General features: G+C 39.2%; 1 protein-coding gene across 4 annotated transcripts in view; it reads left to right on the top strand.

The window, feature by feature from the left end:
• Positions 1–20,661, top strand: part of SWT1 (SWT1 RNA endoribonuclease homolog) — a 66,309-nt gene that overhangs the window by 19,128 nt on the left and 26,520 nt on the right. For all 4 annotated transcript variants that reach the window (XR_004973422.1, XM_036344627.1, XM_036344628.1 and 1 more), the window contains exons 10-15: positions 4,643–4,736; positions 6,630–6,775; positions 9,148–9,311; positions 11,084–11,222; positions 16,705–16,853; positions 20,432–20,619. Coding sequence is in view for 3 of the 4 variants with exons in the window: in XM_036344627.1 (XP_036200520.1) it covers positions 4,643–4,736; positions 6,630–6,775; positions 9,148–9,311; positions 11,084–11,222; positions 16,705–16,853; positions 20,432–20,619 (880 nt within the window). In the remaining variant the exon portion in view is untranslated. The remainder of the gene's footprint in view (positions 1–4,642; positions 4,737–6,629; positions 6,776–9,147; positions 9,312–11,083; positions 11,223–16,704; positions 16,854–20,431; positions 20,620–20,661) is intronic.

Below are 20,661 nucleotides of genomic sequence, written 5' to 3'. Positions count from 1 at the left end.
AACTTCTGTAATAGTTTGAGGTTAATCCCAAATATCATATCATATTATTTTTATCCATAAATACTTAGGTATGTGTTGCTAACAGAAAAGATTCTTTTTTAAACAACCACACAATTAACAAAATTAACCCCTTATGTAATCCATAATTTCAGTAAGGTCCCAGTCCTTAATAAGATAAAGGAATTTTGTTACTCAGTCTTTTTTTTAGTTTTTTGACACAAATGACATTTGATTATATAATAATACTAGAGGCCTGGTGCACAAAAATTTGTGCACTCGGGTGAAGGGGGGGTCCCTCAGACCTGCCTGTGCCCTCTCACAGTTTGGGACCCCTCGGGAGATAACGACCTGCTGGCTTAGGCCTGCTCCTGGGTGGCAGAGGGCAGGTCCAATCTCTGAGTGCAGCCCCTGGTCGGGCTCAGAGCAGGGCCGATTAGGGAGTTGGGGCGCCTTCCCCTGTCATGCACAGAACAGGGCAGATTGGGAGGTTGCGATGCCACCCTCAGTCACGCTCAGGGTAGGGCCGATTTGGGGGGTTGGGGCACCGCCCCCTGTCACACTCAAGGCAGGGTCGATGGGGAGGTTGTGGCGCCACCCCCTGTCATGCACAGAGCAGGGCCCATCAGGGGGGTTGGAGCTCCATACCCTGTCATGCACAGAGCAGGGTCAATCAGGAGGTTGGGGAGCTCCCCCCTGTCACTCACAAAGTAGGGCCGATAGGGGAGTTGGGGCGCCGCCCCCTGTCACACTCAGGGCAGGGCGGATCAGGGGGTTGGGGCGCCGCCCTCTATCACCCACAGAGCAGGGCTGATCAGGGGGTTGGGGCGCCACCACTGTCACACTCAGGGCAGGGCAGATGGGGAGGTTATGACTCTACCCCATCACACACAGAGCAGGGCCCGTTGGGGGGTGGGGGTTGGGGCGCCGCCCTCTATCACCCACAGAGCAGGGCAGATCAGGCGGTTGGGGCGCACCACTGTCACACTCAGGGCAGGGCCAATGGGGAGGTTATGGCTCTACCCCATCACACACAGAGCAGGGCGCGGGGGGTTGGGGCGCCGCCCTCTAACACCCACAGAGCAGGGCAGATCAGGCGGTTGGGGCGCACCACTGTCACACTCAGGGCAGGGCCAATGGGGAGGTTATGGCTCTACCCCATCACACACAGAGCAGGGCGCGGGGGGTTGGGGCGCCGCCCTCTAACACCCACAGAGCAGGGCTGATCAGGTGGTTGGGGCACTGCCACTCTCATACTCAGGGCAGGGACAATGGGGAGGTTATGGCTCTACCCTGTCACACACAGAGCGGGGCCCGTGGGGGGCGGAGGGGTTGGGGCCCCACCCCCTGTCACACACAGAGCTGCAGGGCAATCAGGGGGTTTGGACGCTGCCCCCTGTCACGCTGATCCCAGTGCTGGGAGGCCTCGCGGCTCCGCTGAGCCCGGTGCTGGGAGGTATATTACCCTTTTACTATATAGAATAGAGGCCTGGTGCATGGGTGGGGCTGGCTGGTTTGTTCTGAAGGGTGTCCTGGATCAGGGTGGGGGTCCCCACTGGGGTGCCTGGCCAGCCTGGATGAGGGGATGATGGCTGTTTGCAGCTGGTCACATACCTTTCAGGGTTGGGGTCCCCACTGGGGTGCCTGGCCAGCCTGGGTGAGGGGATGATGGCTGTTTGCAGCTGGTCACACACCCTTCAGGATCGGGGTCCCCACTGGGGTGCCTGGCCAGTCTGGCTGAGGGGCTGAGGGCTGTTTTCAGGCTGGGACTGAAGCTCCCAAAGGCTCCTTTTTTTATTTATTTTTTTTTTATTCTGGGCCAGCTTTAGCTCTGAGGCCTCGGCTGCTGAAAACAGGTTTCTGGCCTTTGTTTACCGTCTGTATTTGATACAATGTTGCGGTCCGGCTGGCTGAAGCCCCGCTGAGTAAAGCAGGTTTCTGGATTTTTTTTACCTTCTATATTCGCAACATAGTTGCTTAGAGTTGCAGCTGAGAGGCCGGCAAGTCAGGCGGGGAACATTGGAGTTCTCCGTCACTGAAGCAAGCAAGCCTCCCTGCTCGCATCAGCTGCCTGGCTGCCGGCCGCCATCTTGGCTGCCAGTTAATTTGCATATCTCGGCCCTAATCTGTGAGTGACAGGGGGATTAGCCAATGGGAAAGGTAGCGGTCGTACGCCAATTACCATGTTTCTCTTTTATTAGTGTAGATAGATAATTATGTCCATTATTTTCCAGACCCTTTTCCAAACGCTTTACACCTAAATCTCATTCAAACCTTATAGTACCATGGAAGATAGTCATATTGGCCCCATTTTACTGATGAGGAAATGAGACAGAGAGATTAAGCACTTGTTCTAGATAGAAATTTCTTCAATAGATTAGCTTTGATAATTAGTTTAGAAGAGTTCATTTGAGAATAGATATTTTGGCCACACTTACTATTTTTAGATGCTTACTACGTTTCTTTTGACTTTTCCATTTTCATGTGCTTTTTTGATGCTTTGACCTCTTCAGCCCGTGCTTTTTGATGGTTAAGGAGGACAAATCATAGTAGCTGTCTTAAACTTCTGTGTTGTTTCAATTTCTGGATGTCTTCCTTGAACTCCATGTTTCACTTTAATGTTTGAATCTTATTTGGCCTTAGTTTTGTTAAGTTGCTTTTAGTTATAAAGTTGTAGATATAATAATAGATTATTTGTGTAATTGTCTATGTCAGATAATATATAAAGTACTTAATGGTTTATGGCCTCAAGTAGGTGATAATTCTTGTATCCTCATATGAAAAGCTTATACAGATTGATTAGAAAAACTAAATATGCCTTTCCCCAAGTGAATGAAGATTAGTAATAGGTAATTCACAAAAGGAAGAAATACAATTAGTCAGCCCTTTGTTCATTGCATATATCTTCCTGTCTGTTGGCTATTTTGAATGTTGTTAATTTCTTTAACATTTTTTAAAATTTCTTTTTATTGCTTCTTAATTTAGAAAGTTACTTTCCTCCAACACCTGCTAGGAACACTTACATTGCTTTAGTGCTTTGGGAATTATGAATTAGTAACTTTTCAGGAGAGCATTTATCTGTGTATATCAAGAAGCCTAAAATATAATTCTCTTTCTAGAATCCTAAAAAAATAATCAAAGATGCTCACAGTGACTTATATAAAAATGTTCATCACAGCATCATTTATACAGCAAAAAATTTGAAACAACCTAACAATTGAAGTTACATTTAATTCTATACTATATGAAAGAATACTATATTTTGAGAAATGTTAATGGCATAAAATTAAAACTTGTTGAATAAATATTTCATGAATATTCTTGTGGTTTTAGGTGTGTTTTCCAGCCCCAGGTATTTTAGAAAAAGTGATAGAATAGATATTCTTGAACTTTGATACCTTTAGAACAGTACATTATAACTTTTAAACCTTCTTTTGTCTGTTGGATTCAGTGACTTAAACTTATCTAATGATTTCGAGCTGCCGACTTTGCATTACTGTGTTATTTTCTCTGTGAGCTAAAAGAAGGAAAATTGGCTGCTGTAGTATATGTCTGTCTGCCTCAGTGATTGTCTGATTAAAGAATTGAATTAAATCTCCTTCAGGCTCATGTTCTGAGATCAGCTGAGTTATGTCTAGACTTCACGATAAGATTATGAGCTCCTAAACAGTTTGTCTTTGCATATCCAATTACTTAGCACAGTGACCTGGCACAAATTCAGTCCTGTATAAGTATTTATTGCAGAAATGAATGAGTTTTTTCATTTGAATGTTCAGAGAACTAAGTATCATATGGTAAAGTTTGAGGGAAACAAAACATAATCTGGTAACATTGCTCATTGGCTAGTATGTTTTGAATTTTAGTGTGTAAGGGACTTCCCAAGTGCTTAACTCAGTCTTTGGGTCCAGGCTCCAAAAATTATTATCCAGAAGTGGGTCTGAGAGTATGGTCATGCTATATCTGTATTATTGGCAGGCACCCTGGGAGTTCTGAGGCAGGTAGGATAAGGACCTAGGAGAAGCACTGTTTTTGGTTCTATTTCTGCACATTCCAATATTTCCATTAAAACCAAGCTTTTACCACCTGTTTTAAAGCTTGGAGAATGCCAGAGGACACCCTGTCATCCTCTGTTAAACATTTGTTAGAGATTATTTTTGTGTTCTCTGCCTTCTCCTGTACATCTCTAAATGTTATTGCTTTAGAGAATAAGGAAAAGCAGACCCATGAAAGTGGTTCTGTTCTGGTAGAATAGTTGCTTATAATCTTTACAGATCTCTTTTAAGTTGACATCATTTTAAGCATGATATAATCATAATTTACTAATAATCTCTAGTTGACTGAATTGAGACTAGAATTCATAGCTTTTGGTTTCTAACCCTGATCATATTTTTTTGAGTTTATTTATAGGTATATCCCATTACATTTTAGTAGAAAACTAAAAACTTTTTCAAACTCACAACTATATGCTACCTGAGTTCTAGATCTAAAATTCTTAAGGTATTACTTTGCTATGTCGTATCTTCTTTTTATTTACAAAAATTTTTTTGTTTTATATGTTTTTGGTATATATGTACAGTCCAGATTATACATATAGTACCCAGATTTCTAGTATGCTGAATGATAATTGCTTTTACTAAATTTGCAGATGGATTCAGTGATGAGAACAATGATGATCGCGTATTAAAATGCTGCCTTCAATACCAGGAATTATTCCCTAGTTCTCTTGTTATTCTGTGCACGTGAGTATCGTGGTCATTTTCTTCTTTTTTAAAAAAGTAGCAAAAATTGGCCCTAACCTGTCTGGCTTAGTGGATAGTGTAAGCCTGTGGACTGAAGGGTTCTGGGTTTGATTCTGGTCAAAGGCACATGCCCAGGTTATGGGCTCGATCACCAATGTGGGGCTTGCAGGAGGCAGCCAATCAGTGGTTCTGTCTCATCATTAATGTTTCTATCTCTCTCTCCCTCTCCCTTCCTCTCTGAAATCAATAAAAATATGTTTAAAAAAAGTAGCAGATTGTACCAAAGAATTTTTAAAAATCATACTGAATCTATCATACCAACGATTAAAATAATGTATACTTTATAAGTCTGCCAGTAAGCATATTCAATTATATTTCATGTTCTTTTTTTGAATTTTATAAGGTTATTTGAGCCAAACTGATGACATATGCTGGGGACCAAGATTCCTCTTTTATTTTTCTTATTGAGGTATAATTGACACATAGCATATTAGTTTCAGATGTACAACAATGATTTGATATTTTTTATATTATTAAATGATCACCACATTAACACATCCATCACCAAACATAGTTATAAAAGATATTTTTTCTTGTGATGAGGACTTTTAAGATCTATTCTCTTAGCAGTTTTTGAATATGCAGTACAGTATTATTAACTACATTCACCATGCTGTACTATCTCACATTTTTGCTATGAAAGATTGAAATCTCAAGTAAATGAAGTTTCATTTCAATTTAATTTATATATAATATTCAAAAAACTTTTGAAAAGCAAGGAAATACCATTTTAATATCCCAATGAAATAGTTTAGAAATAAGACTCTGACATTTTTTGGTTATGAGGCAGAAGGTTAATTAATTGGTACCTGAGAAAGGAGTCATTTATGTTGTAGTTGTGTCCTTGGTGCCTGGATTCGAGTCCTGGATCTACCACTTAGCAGCTCTGTGACTTTGGAAGGTTGCTTAACTTAGTTTCCTCTGTGTAAAACAGAGAGAGAAGAAGACCTGCCTCGTGAGGTTATTGTATTTAATCACATAATATATATGAAGGACTTAGTGCCTAGTATACAGTGTGATCTCAGAGGTTTTTTCCCTTTCTCTCTTCTTCCTCGCTTTCCTCCATTCTCAACTAATATTTTCATAACTTAGCTCTGAGTTATGAAACTACGATAATGCTAACCAAGATTGCATTCATCATGCATTTTAAAGGCTCTGGGAAGCATTTATTGCAGTCTGTTGAGGTCTTGCTTCCAGGCATATACTCTGTTTAGCTCAAATAAACTTTAAAAATTCAAAAACAGAAGAGAGCGAAAAGGCTCTGAAAGAACTGAGAAGAACAGTTTTAATTTCCTTTTTTAGTCTGAATTTTAATCACTGCAAAACAGAGTTTTTACAGTTTCATGATCATGCCTAAATTCTCTGAAATGGAGTGATTATGGAAATGAATGACTCTTAAGATTTTTTTTGTAATGGGGCTTTGTCAATTACTATTTTAGCTCTCTTTAGCTCTCTTTTGGTGTTAAAGGAAACATCACAGATTTCTATCTCTAGGTTTTAAATTATTTGGTTTTTTTAAATCTATAACATTTCATCTCAGAGTTTGTTGAAGGCTGAAATAGAATTATTAATATGCGAATTATTTTGAATTTAGATTAGCTAACTTTGAGCACTCAATACATAATAATTATTCTCTAAAGCTCATATGATGTGATTCTATTGTGTGTTAATTCTTTATTTTCTTTACTTAAAAAAAATTGGTCTCTTGTTAATATATATGCTGAGAATTACAAACCTCTGATTTAACCCTATGTATTTTGAGTTGCCAACTGAGTGATTTATCTTATAAAAAAGTAAAAAATAAAATATTTTTTTCTCTATAACCAACCTTAGGGATGATAGAAATTTAAGAAACAAAGGCCTAATAAGTGGTGTGAAGTCACTCAGTAAAGAAGAATTGAGTACAGAGTTCTTAAATTTGTCTCTGAACACAGTTACATGTCATCAGCCATGTGTATCTAAGCAACAATTGAAAACAGGTAATATTATTATGAATAACTAGAAATGTATCTTATTTTATATACTAAGATTATTGATAACAGTTGTAATTACATAGAAAAATTTTATCTTGTACATTTAAAATAATATTGGAATATTTGCTCACATAGATGTTAGAGATGAATGAAAATTATAATGGTAATACAAAAGAAAACATAACAGTATTGCCTTCTACATATACTTTTACAAATTAACTTGAATGTTTATTGTTCACACACAGTTTACATATTTATAATTATTTTGTGCATACTATTTTGTAACTTGCAGAGTATACTTTTTAAATTAATAATGGCTTTGGGACATATTCATTTGAAGTAGAAATATTTAGTTTTATTTATTTATTTTTAAAATATATATTTTTATTGATTTCAGAGAGGAAGGGAGAGAGAGAGAGAGAGAGAGAAACATCAATGATGAGAGAGAATCATGGATCAGCTGCCTCCTGCATGACCCTCCTTGGGGATAGAGCCCACAACCGAGGCATGTGGCCTTACTGGGAATCGAACTTTGACCTCCTGGTTCATAGATTGATGCTCAACCACTGAGCCACGCCGGCTGGGCTTTAGTTCCTTTTTAAAATTAGCTTCATATTCATAAACTTCTATTATTACTGTAAAAACTCAATAATAGAAAAACTTGGCTCTAGTACTAGTTCTTTTTAAATTAATAGTTAAGACAGCTAAAGGCTTTTTTTCCCCATGACCAAAATAATCTCTTTTTCCCCAGAATAATCTCTTTTATAATATAGTGTGATATGTGATGGAGTATTATATTAAGCCTGACATAATTTAAAAACACATACTACCTTTTCCTTCTGTAGGGAAAATAATTATTGAAATCTCTAATATTGTCTATACTTTTATATAAAATGATACAAAAATTCATATATACATTTGCTACTTATTTGACCTTTCTGATAGTAAAATTTCTTTAGTCATAATATTCAAAATAGCATTTAGAAGGAATAACAGGACATGTTAGTTTATAGTTTTTTGGGGGTACCATGCTTTTATTTTGCCCATTATGTTACTGTTATTTTAAATACTTAGTTTGTGTTTGTAGAGATAAGCCAGTTAATATTTTGAATTTTACAATAAATTATAGTTGTTTTTGGGTATCAATTAAATGATATAAATTAAAATAATAAAACTCATTTTAAAAGGGTTGGGCATAAAGGTAGTTAAATCAGAGATTTTGGTCCTTTCAAAACAGTTTATTGACGTGAGCTTCAATTGGAAGGATATACTATTTTTTGGAAGAAAACACATTTTGATCCATACTTCTTAATTTTCTATTGTATATAGAATCAAAGCATTCTCATTATTTTTCTTTTTGAAAATATTAAAATCAAAATTATAGTTAAAATATCACACACATTTCTTTTGTTTAATCCTCAGCTGAGGACATTTTCATTGATTTTTAGAAGAAGGGAAGAGAGGGAGGGAGAGAGAGAGAAAGAGAGAGAGAAACATTGACCAATTGCCTTCCGAATGCACCCCAGCTGGGGTCAGGGATCAAACCCAAAACTTAGGTATGTACCCCTACTGGGAATCGAACCCGTGACACTGTATGGATGATGCTCCAAGCAACTGAACCACACTGGCCCTGGCCACACACATTTCCTAAATTTTTATTTCATTGACACTATTTAGTTACCTTTTGTCAAAAAGATAAAGCATTTGCTAATATAACATGGTTTATGTTGAATCAAAAACAACTATACTGGAGATACGTTTCTAAATACTGATTTTAAAATAAAGTATTGGTTCCGACCCTTGTAGCTCAGTGGTTGAGCGTCAACTTATGAACCAGGAGGTCATGGTTAGATTCCTGTCTTGCCCCGGTTGCAGGCTCAATCCTAGTAGAAGGTGTTCAGGAGGCAGGAGATCAATGATTCTCTCTTATCATTGATATTTATTTATTTTTAATTCTCACCTGAGTATATTTTTCCACTGATTTTTAGAGAGAGGGAAATACAGAGAGAAATATCGATGTGAGAGAAATACATGGATTGCTTGCCTCCTTCACGAGCCCCAACCAGGGCGCAGGCTTGAAGAAGCCTGCTACTGAAGTACGTGCCCTTGACTGGAATCACACCCAGGACCCTTTGGTCCGCAGGCCAACGTTCTATCCACTGAGTCAAACCGGCCAGGGCTCATCATTGATATTTCTCTCTCTCTCTCTTCCTCTCTGAAATCAGTAAAAATATATTTTTAAAAAACTATTAGTTTCTTTTATAGGTAATTAAAATACTAATTATATACATAAAATGCTTATTATGGCCAAATACTAACTACATATGTAAAATATTTACTGTTAGTGTCCTAAAAAAAAGCTTATAATTGTTTTAAAGAGCAAACACCTTTGGGAAAGAGTAATGAGGAAGAATCTGTAAATTCTGGACTGCTCATTCTGCTTGAAGGCATAGTAGCTGATCTTGAAAAATCTCTTGGAACAGCCTTATCTTCAATATTAGAAACAGAAATGAAAATTGCTTTTGGAAACCTCTGGATGGAGGTAATTATTTCTACTCTATTAGTTGAAAAGTTCTTTTTTATTGCTAGATTGGTTACCTTATTTTAAGAAATAGTTCTTGGTAAGCTTTATAGTAATAATGTATATCACATTATATTTTTTCTTGAAGTTGTTTTTTAATATATATTTTATTGACTTTTCAGAGAGGAAGGAGAGGGATAGAGAGTTAGAAACATCGATGAGAGAGAAACATCGATCAGCTGCCTCCTTCCTGCACACCTCCTACTGGGGATGTGCCCACAACCAAGGTACATGCCCTTGACCAGAATAGAACCTGGGACCCTTCAGTCCGCAGGCCGACGCTCTATCCACTGAGCCAAACCAGTTAGGGCTCTTGAAGTTTTTGAAATAACATTTTGAAAATTAAATGATAGAAATTTCCAAAAGATTGGGACTACTAGTATATTATATTAGTCATTTTTTTAGTGAACAAATATTTATTGTGCATCTACTGTGTCAGACGCTTTGCCCCCATAGAGCTTCAATTGTATTCAGAAAAACTTCTCTCATGTTAGTTTGAGTCAAAATGTCTTGTATAGGGAATTCCCCTAAGTAAGATGTATTCAGAAAAAGAAAGGTATATTTTGGCTTATGTCACATAAATATGAGAATCGGTATAAATTTGATCATATTAGCAAGATATTTTGAATTTTCTTTAGATTTACATCTTTTCTCCAATCAGTAAAACACCACATTTGGCAATGGTGGCTTTTTTAGTTTAATGCTTGTTTGCTGTTCACATTTATAGCTAGGAGAAACATTAGTCCCCATCAATTGTAGATTGTGTCTTTTCCAGGTATTCGGTGAGATACTGATACTAGTATTTGCTTATAACGTGTTTGCTCTTGATTATATTATCAAAATTCAGAAGAATGATAACATTCTAGAACGGTTTACTTAAAGTGGATATTTCATAATAGAATCTAAGACAGTAATTTTATATGAAGGACATGCTGACATTTTGTAGTACTAAATGATCAATCTTCTTTATAAACATCTTTGTCAGAGTATAGCAGGTGTCAATTATAATTGACAACTTTTTCCTATAAGAATTTTTTCACCAGTTACATGAAACTAATTAGATTGGATTCCTCAGAAATGACCATTTTAAAAAGTAGATTGTTGACCTTTGCTAATTAAAATTATGCTTCTCATTAAACCTATGTTTTCTTTTTGCACACGTAGTTTCTGAAACTATAAGGATTAATATTGATATCAGTTTTACAAAGGAACTTGTAATGGAATCATTTTAAGATTATGCTTGGCTTTGAATAACACATCTTTTAGTTTAAAAGGAATTCAACTAATTATATTTTTCTCAGAAATATATATTGGTATTCCTGAATAGGTACAGTTGACCCTTGAACAACTTGGGGTTTTGAAGTTATGACCACTCATGCAGTTGAAAATCCACATGTAACTTTTGACTCCCTAAAAACTTAACTACTAATAGCCTACTGTTGACCAGAAGCCTTACTGAGAACATAAATAGTCAACTAACAAGTAATTTGTATGTCACATGTATTATATACTGTATTCTTGCAATAAAGTAAGTTGAAGAAAAGAAAATAGTAAGAAAATCATGAAGAAGAGAAAATACATTTACAGTACTGTACGTATTTATTGAAAAAACTGCACATAAACTGGACCTGCACAGTTCTAACCTGTGTTGTTCAAGGGTAAACTGTACTTTTTTAAATAATAGGAATAATAAATAAATCAGTATATGCTGATTTTTTCTAAATACTTTTTAGATGCTGTACTTGAAACCACCGTGGACTCTAATGCATTTAATACAATGCTTTAAAAAACATTGGTTGGCTGTCTTTGGATTAATTATGGAAAATAACTTGCTTTTAACCGTTGAGAGCTTATACGACAGTCTCTGTAAAGGTATGAATCTTTTGTTTTCAGCAGTGTTAAAGTGGGACTAGCAGATATAGTACGTGGAATGTGAAGATAAGTTAATAAAAATTTCGTCAATTCTTAATTGCTTATACTTCTCATATCTAAAGGGAATTTGTGGCAGCTGGATGCATGGAGCTGCCACAAATTGCTTTCCCAATTAAAGGTGGAGAGGTTGATGGGAGTATGGCAAGTGGTGAGGCTTTGGCCTTCAACCCCAGCTTTAGTGAAGTAGCTTTCTTTTATCTGTTTATATATGGAGATGCCATGTAGGATATGAAAAAAATGTTTCTCTGATAAGAATAAAAAGATGTGAAAAGCACTGATCTGATGCTATTAAAGCCCATGTTTTGCGGTCAAGGAAACTAGTCCTGAGAGGGTAAATGATTTGTCCAAAGTCAAACAGCTAGATTTGTTGTGTTATACCTTTAAAAAGCAAAGTAAAAACCCAGGGGATTTGAAGTGCCTATCAGCTCCTTATAGCTTATACAAGGTAGATTTTGCATGAATACCTATTTTTCACAGTTACCATTTTTAAAGAAAGACACTTTTCAGGCATTGTGTTTAACTATAAAAGTTATTTATTAGGGGTATCCTATCTAATAAAAGAGAAACATGGTAATTGGCGTACGACCGCTACCCTTCCCATTGGCTAATCAGGGCGATATGCAAATTAACTGCTAGCCAAGATGGCGACCGGCAGCCAGGCAGCTGACGCGAACAGGGAGGCTTGCTTGCTTCAGTGACAGAGGAAGCCAAGCTTCCCGGCCTGCCTTGCTGGCCTCTCAGCTGCACTCCAAGCAACATTGTAACAAATATAGAAGCTAAACAAAACCCTGGGCTTCAGCCAGCAGGATCGCAACATTGTTTCAAACACAGAAGGTAAACAAAGGCCAGAAACCTGCTTTCAGCAGCGGAGGTCTCATAGCTGGAGCCAAGCCTCAGAGCTAAAGCTGGCCCAGAATAAAAAAAAAAAAAGGAAAAAAGGACAGGTTGGGAGCTTCAGTCACCCACCAGCTTGAAAACGGCCCTCAGCCCCTCACCCAGGCTGGCCAGGCACCCCAGTGGGGACCCCCACCCTAAAGGGGGTGTGACCAGATGCAAACAGGCATCATCCCCTCACCCAGGCTGGCTAGGCACCCAAGCGGGACCCCCACCCTGAAGGGGGTGTGACCAGATGCAAACAGCCATCATCCCCTCATCCAGGCTGGCCAGGCACCCAAGCGGAACCCCCACCCTGATCCAGGACACCCTTCAGGGCAAACCAGCCGGCCCCCACCCATGCACCGGGCCTCTAGCCTATATAGTAAAAGGGTAATATGCCTCCCAGCACCAGGATCAGCGGAGCAGCGAGGCCTCCCAGCACCGGGATCAGCGTGACAGGGGGCAGCGACCAAACCCCCTGATCGCCCTGCGGCTCTGTGTGTGACAGGGGGCGGGGCCACAACCTCCCTATCCGCCATGCTGTGTTCGTGACGGGGGAGCTCCTCAACCCCCTGATCAGCCCTGCTCTGTGCGTGACGGGGGAGCTCCCCAATTCCCGATGGCCCTGCGGCTCTGTGTGTGACAGGGCGCGGCGCCCCAACCCCCCCACCCCCCATTGGCCCTGCCCTGAGTGTGACAGTGGCAGCGCCCCAACCCCCTGATCTGCCCTGCTCTGTGTGTGACGGGGCGGTGCCCCAACTCCCCTATCAGTCCTGCTCTGTGAGTGACGGGGGAGCTCCCCAACCCCCTGATCGGCCCTGCTCTGTGTGTGACAGGGTACAGGGCCCCAACCCCCCTGATGGGCCCTGCTCGGTGCGTGATAGGGGGCAGCGCCCCAACCTCCTGATCAGCCCTGCTCTGTGCGTGACGGGGTGGCGCCGCAACCTCCCTATCGACCCTGCCTTGAGTGTGACAGGGAGTGGTGCCCCAACCCCCCAATCGGCCCTACCCTGAGCGTGACTAGGGGTGGCATCGTAACCTCCCGATCCGCCCTGCTCTGTGCATGACAGGGGAAGGCGCCCCAACTCCCCAATCAGCCCTGCTCTGAGCCTGTCCAAGGGCTGCACCTAGGGATTGGGCCTGCTCTCTGCCACCCGGGAGCGGGCCTAAGCCAGCAGGTTGTTTTCTCCTGAGGGGTCCCAGACTGCGAGAGGGCACAGGCCAGGCTGAGAAACCCCCTCTCCCCCCCGAGTGCACAAATTTTTGTGCACCAGGCCTCTAGTTATTATATAAGGGACATGGCACAATTTGCTGGACATGACTTCAAAGCAGTTTTACAAGATACATATATAGCAAAATATTTTTTTATATCTTTTACTAGTGGCATAATTTAGTTGGTTCTATCAAAAGAGAGAGTCCATAAACCAGGTGTGATCTTGAACAAGATTTAATTTCAGAAATATGGGGTATTGAGTTACTAGCCTCCATTTGTCTGTTTTTTCCAGGGGTGGGCAGTGTTTTGCTCTTGCATGCAGCTTAGAGGTAGTAGGCAGCAGCTCTCATTGGCAATAGGGAAAGAAGTGAAGACATGGTAACTGTTTCTTTTGCTAAAACATCATTTTTAGAATTCTTAAGTGCATTATTTATTGATCCTTGCTCTAGAACAGCGGTTCTCAACCTGTGGGTTCCGACCCCTTTGGCGGTCGAACGACCCTTTCACAGGGGTTGCCTAAGACCATCCTGCATATCAGATATTTACATTACAATTCATAACAGTAGCAACATTACAGTTATGAAGTAGCAACAAAAATAATTTTATGGTTGGGTCACAACATGAGGAACTGTATTTAAAGGGCCAGAAGTTGAGAACCACTGCTCTAGAAGAATCTGCTGCCTAATGTTTACTGACTTGTGAAGAATCCTATATAATAAAAGGGTAATATGCAAATTGACCCTAACAGTAGAATGACTGGTCACTATGATGCACACTGATCACCAGGGGGCAGATGCTCAACGCAGGAGCTGCCCCTGGTGGTCAGTGCACTCCCACAAGGGGAGCTCCTCTCAGCCACAAGCTTAAGCCACAGTTGGACATCGCCCAATGGCTCCCGGGCTGCCAGAGGGATGTCTGACTGCCAGCTTAGGCCTGATCCCCCGGGGAGCAGGCCTAAGCCAGCAGGTGGACATCCCCCGAGGGCTCCTAGACTGGGAGAGGGCGCGGGCTGGGCTGAGGGACCATCCCCCCAAGTGCATGAAAATTCATGCACTGGGCTTCTCGTATTAAATAGAATGTTAAAAGTACCTTCTGCGCTAAGATAATTTTGAGTAAGAGAATAGCAGATTTTGTTTACTATCTTTAATTGTATCCTCACTATTGAATATCCCATCTAATAAAAGAGTAATATGCAAATTGACCATCACTCCAACACAAGATGGCCGCCCCCATGTGGTCAAAGATAGCTGCCCCCATGTGGACACAAGATGGCCACCACAAGACGGCTAGCAGGGGAGGGCAGTTGGGGGTGACCAGGCCGGCAGGGGAGGGCTGTTAGGGGCAATTGGGCCAGCAGAGGAGGGCAGCTGGTGGGACTGGGCCGGCAGGGGAGCAGTTAGGCGTCAATCAGGCTGGCAGGGGAGTGGTTAGGGGGTGATTAGGCTGGAAAGCAGAAGTGGTTAGGGGCAATCAGGCAGGCAGGCGAGCATTTGGGAGTCCTGGATTGTGAAAGGGATGTCCGACTGCCCGTTTAGGCCCGATCCCAGTGGCCTAAATGGTCAGTCGGACATTCCTCGAGGGGTCCCAGATTGGAGAGGGTGCCGGCTGGGCTGACAGATACACACTCCTGTGCACGAATTTTGTGCACTGGACCTGTAGTACATATATATTTAACTTCAGTATACCAAACAGGAATCCGTAGATCAATGCATAGAAAATTGTGTGGAAAATGACTAGTAGCTTTTTCTGACTTATTATCCATATTAACTTTGTCTTAAATAATTATTGTTCTTACATAAGCATTAAACTATTTCAATCACATAGATTTCTTTTTATGTTGTGTCTAAGTACTGACTTTATCACTGTTATTTCTCTTTTGCTCATAATCTTCATAAAGAATTTTTTAAGACAGAAATAAAGTGATTAATTCAAGGATATAAGCCCTAATGAACATAGACTAGAGTGGAGAAGCACCCTTAGAAAAAGTTGTGCCCAGTTTCTCCTCCTCAGGAGTTTCCTAGGTTCATGGAATCTCCATTCTGTCCTGTGTGTAGCATTTCTCCCATCTCTCTTTTCCCACAGGAATTTAAACTAGTCATTGACTTTAAAAATAATTGAAAGTGTTTTGTAAGGAAATATACTATTTGTTTGGTAAAAGGAAAGCTAGAAGCTTGGCTGTTACCATCACATTAGATTAGAATTTCTGAATATTCTGTAATTATTAAAATTTATCTTTAATTTTCATTTGACCTTTCAGTATTTTACAAACAAACACTTGCTCTATAAATGATACAGGGGAATTCTTTATTTTTTTTAACTCATAGTGCCAGTGCTGGTGTTTCTGAATATAACAGTCGCTGAAACTGAACATTAAATAAAACACATTGTAAAATGGTTATTTTGAATGCCTTGGAAAATTGTTAGTATGAGGGGTGGGAACAGCTGGGGAGAGATCAATGGGGTAAAAAGGAGACACGTAATACTTTAAACAATAAAGAATTAAAGAAAAGAATTTGAAAAAGAATTTGTTAGTAGCATTTTATCTTAATAATGGAAAAATTCTTTTTATTTTGAGTTTTGGTGACAACAGAAAGTTACTTAATCTCATTATTCATAACTTTTTAAATCTTTGAAATTATTGCCACCATCTCTTCTAATTGGTTTGAGATTTTAATGTAATTTTAATTCCTTGAGAGAAAGTTATATCTTTAAATTACTGGTACTATTAGATGAACTCACTTTCCTAATTTACAGGGGGGAAAAATTGCTAGCTTCTCTTGCCCCAAGCGTACTGTTACCAAAATTATTTATGTTTTGCTAAATGTCATACACAGAGAGAAAGCAGGTTATTTTCAATAAATCTAGTATTACATTTTATGTAATGGAATTTGAAGGTAAATCACTATATAATAACTGAGTTGATTATGAGAGGTACCACATATAACTTATGTGCTTGCTACCAGAGTGGGACTCTTCTGATGCCTCCATAGTAATTTGTATGTGAAACAGTCTCAGTTTCGAAAACTCTGTAGTTTAACTTATTTGTGTGATGACTGGCTCTCTTTTCTGAATAGCATGTCTTTGAATTGACTATGTTGTGGGAACTCCTAGAATCTAAATGCAGAATAGCAGAATCACCTCCAAGAACTTTGTAACTAAGTCTGTTTAATTGCTGCTTTTTACACCAGAGAGATAAATTAGGAGTGACTTGTAGATGTAAATGTGTACTCTTCTTAAATCTCATAATTAATATTAGGTTGGTTTTCCAAAAACATTTTTTGACTTGTATAGTCATTCTTACATATTTATTTCTTCTTAATTTTGTTTTCCCAGCTAACAGTGCAGTAGATTTTACAACAGTGAAATTCCTACTCCAGGATTCTCAAAGCCTATTACATGCTTTCAGTACAAGGTCAGATTATGATGGTGTTCTTCCACAGGCCTTTGCTCAAGTAAACAAACTTCTCCAAACATTTACAGAGGTAAGACGCCTTTGGAATGCCGTTTAGAGTAGCTAATCACATACATTTTAATGTATTTAGCAGACAACAGTAGGTAAAGGCTATTTTAATTTTCATTTATTCTAACATACTGAAGGCATTAAGTAAAATAGTAAGTGAAGCCCTGACCGGTTTGGCTCAGTGGATAGAGCGTCAGCCTGCAGACTCAAGGGTCCCAGGTTCGATTCCTGTCAAGGGCATGTACCTTGGTTGCGGGTGCATCCCCAGTGGGGAGTGTGCAGGAGGCAGCTGATCGATGTTTCTCTCTCATCGATGTTTCTAACTCTCTATCCCTCTCCCTTCCTCTCTGTGAAAAATCAATAAAATATATATTTTTTTAAAAATAGTAAGTGAATTGAATGTTGAGTAAACAGTTCTTATTACACGTTATAAAACACATTGTTATATGGAAGTAGTATCATAGCAGTTGTTGGGGATTTTAATTATTTTATTTATTGGATAGAAGAAAGCTATGCACTGTTGTTTGAATACTCATTTCCCAGTGCTGTAGACCATGGACCACAACATGCATCAGAATACTTTGGATTTTTTTTTTAAACATGCAGGTGCCAAGCCTCTCTCAAATCTCACTGACTCAAATTTCTGGGAGTGGTGTTCAAAAATGTTGTTCTTGTTTTACTTTTTATTCTGAAATAATTTCAAATTTACACAAAAAATTGCAAGAGTAGTACATAGAATTCCCATTTATATCTTTTACCCAGATTTTTCAATGCTAACATTTTATCACATTTGCTTTATTGTTTTCCCTGTGTTCTTACTACCTTATCTTTCACATTTTTTTTCTGAACTCTTTGAAAGTACATTGAAGATGTGAATCCCCTTTACTCCTAAATACTTATATATATATACACACACACACATACACATATATACTTATATACATATGTATATTCTAAAGAATAAGCATACCTTATGTAACTAGTATAATTAATCAGGAAATTAATATTGAAGTAATATAATTATCTAACCTGTTTATCTTATTCAGTTTTCACCCATTCACCTATCAAATTTCTAACAAGTATTTTCACATTATTCTTTTTTTTTTAAATATATTTTATTGATTTTTTACAGAGAGGAAGGAAGAGAGAGAGAGAGAGTTAGAAACATTGATGAGAGAGAAACATCAATCAGCTGCCTCCTGCACATCTCCTACTAGGGATGTGCCCGCAACCAAGGTACATGCCCTTGATCAGAATCAAAGCTGGGACCTTTCAGTCCGCAGGCCGACGCTCTATCCACTGAGCCAAACCGGTTTGGGCTTTTCACATTATTCTTATGCTGTCACCCTAGCCCTGGTGTGTTTTACCCCTTTTAAATTGACTGTGTAAGTTTTGGCCTTGGTAATAATCTATTTCTACAGTCTTCTAATTTTAAATCTGGAAAATTCTGGGAGTTTTATAGTCCAGAAGTATCTCAAAGAACTCAGAACCACAATTACTAGCTAAAATTATTGATTCTCTTTTTTCTCTTGAGTTATTGAATTGGCCAGATTTTTCCCAGTGATTTTTCACAGTCACATAGGTCCCAGTAACTATGAAGTAAAGAAAAGATTAGATGATACTAAACTTAGTCATAGTTGGTGAGGGAAGAACTAACTTGCTTAAGAGAGTATCTCATGGAGTAAAAGAAGCATCTTTTAAAATATATTTTTATTGATTTCAGAGAGGAAGGGAGAAGGAGAGAGAGAGAAACATCAGTGATGAGGGAGAATCATTGATCAGTTGCTGGGATCAAGCCTGCAACCCAGGCATGTGCCCTTGACCAGCATTGAACCCGGGACCCTTCAGTCCGCAGGCCGACAAGAGCATCTTTTAAATGAACTAATAGGAAATATGTGATAATTCTGGAAGAAGGAATCAACTTAAGGGGCAAAATGATCTTTTGGTTTAAGATAACCAAAACATAGGTAGTTGTCTTTGTTTATGGCTTTTAGAATTAACAATAGGAAAGAATAGATCTGGAAAGTTAGTGGATTGCAGCTTGAGTATTGTACTTGAATTGTGTAGGGAAATATATGTTATTCTTTCTCCTCACAGAACTGAGCCCTGAACCACATCTTCAGTGAAACAAATATAGTGAACAACATGGAAAGTTCAAGATACCCATGGGCTTTGCAGTTTGTGATTTAAGTTTATTGAGAGTCAAAACTTAGGATTGATTGAGATAAAAATAATAATGAATATCAAGTCAAGGTCCTTCCATCAATGGAAATGTAAAGATGAGAAGTACCATGAAAGCGTGATGTTAAAATTTATTGTCATTTATCAGATAATGGTATGCCCATTATATGTTGCACACTGAGTATTTAAAAATATTGACTTGTGCTCAAAGAGGTTTGAACTATTTAAAACACATGTCTAGACTTTATAGACATCCTAAATTTCTCTTATTAGTACCATTATTTTTCTGGGCATCTAGGTTAAAAAAAATCTTAGAATTCTTGAATGTAGTCTTTGGCAAGTTTTTAAAAATATTTCTTGTATACTCTTTTTTCCTTTTTATTCTGCATTTTCCTATCTAATTCAAGTTCTCAGCATTCCTTTCCTGGATTATTTCAGTAGCCTTCTAACTAGTTTCTTGTATTCTTTCTTTTTTAAAGAATACATTGCTTTTTAGAGAGAGAGGAAGGGAGAAGAAAGAAACATCGATGTGAGAGCATCACATCGACAGGCTGCCTCTTGCACACCATCAACGGGGATTAAGCCCACAACCCAGGCCCTGACCTGGAATTGAACCAGCAACCTCTTGGTGCTCCAGATGATTCCCATCCAACTAGCCACACTGGCCAGGGCCTAATCAGTTTCTTGCCTCGACTTTCTTCTGTTCCAGTTTGTCTTAGAGTGCTATTCTGAATATATCATTTCTTGAGAAACCTTCAGTGGTTCACAATTGCCCACAGGATTAAGGCTTATATTCTATCCGGATTTTTTTTTATAGCACTTTGAATCTCATTCTTCTTTTTTTTTATATATATATTTTATTGATTTTTCATAGAGAGGAAGGGAGAGAGATAGAGAGAGTTAGAAACATCGATGAGAGAGAAACATCGATCAGCTGCCTCCTGCACATCCCCCACGGGGATGTGCCCGCAACCCAGGTACATGCCCTTGACCGGAATCGAACCCAGGACCTCTCAGTCCGCAGGCTGACGCTCTATCCACTGAGCCAAACCGGTTTCGGCGAATCTCATTCTTCTTAATGGATTATTAGGAACTTAGAGGCTTGCATATACCAATTTATCATTGCATCCTAGGTGTCCTTTCTCTATTTCAATACCATATGTGCAGAAGAGTTCAAACAGTATTAAATTGATACTAGCATGCTAGCTAAGAAAGTTTGGAAATATTGTTTGATATAAATGAAAAAGGGAATTTTTTTTTTTGTTCTGATACTTTTCTGGGATTATTCTGTATGGAATCAAAAGACAGAGAATAGGCAGCACTTTCCAGAAAGCTAGAACATTTGGAAGCACAACTGGCCTTCTTTTTCTCTCACTAATGAAGGACTAGCTGCATTTTATGTAATACTTATTTCTCTAGGTCAAGGTAAAACGTAATCAAAATCCTTCAGAAAATACAGCGGGTAACAAGCAAGAAGATACTTCTCCAATGAAGTCTGACAACCAAGAAATCACCATTTTCTCGGGCGCTCGTCTTTCCCCACCCAACAGGCATCAAGAAATCTGGTCTATCTTAGAGAGTGTTTGGATTACAATATATGAGAACAGGTACGAAATGTCTAAGAAGTGTTGAATTTTAGGGTTGGCCAT

This window comes from Myotis myotis, unplaced genomic scaffold (assembly GCF_014108235.1).
Source record: "Myotis myotis isolate mMyoMyo1 unplaced genomic scaffold, mMyoMyo1.p scaffold_m19_p_18, whole genome shotgun sequence".
NCBI lineage: Eukaryota > Metazoa > Chordata > Mammalia > Chiroptera > Vespertilionidae > Myotis > Myotis myotis.
This window is presented reverse-complemented; position numbering and strand designations above follow the sequence as displayed.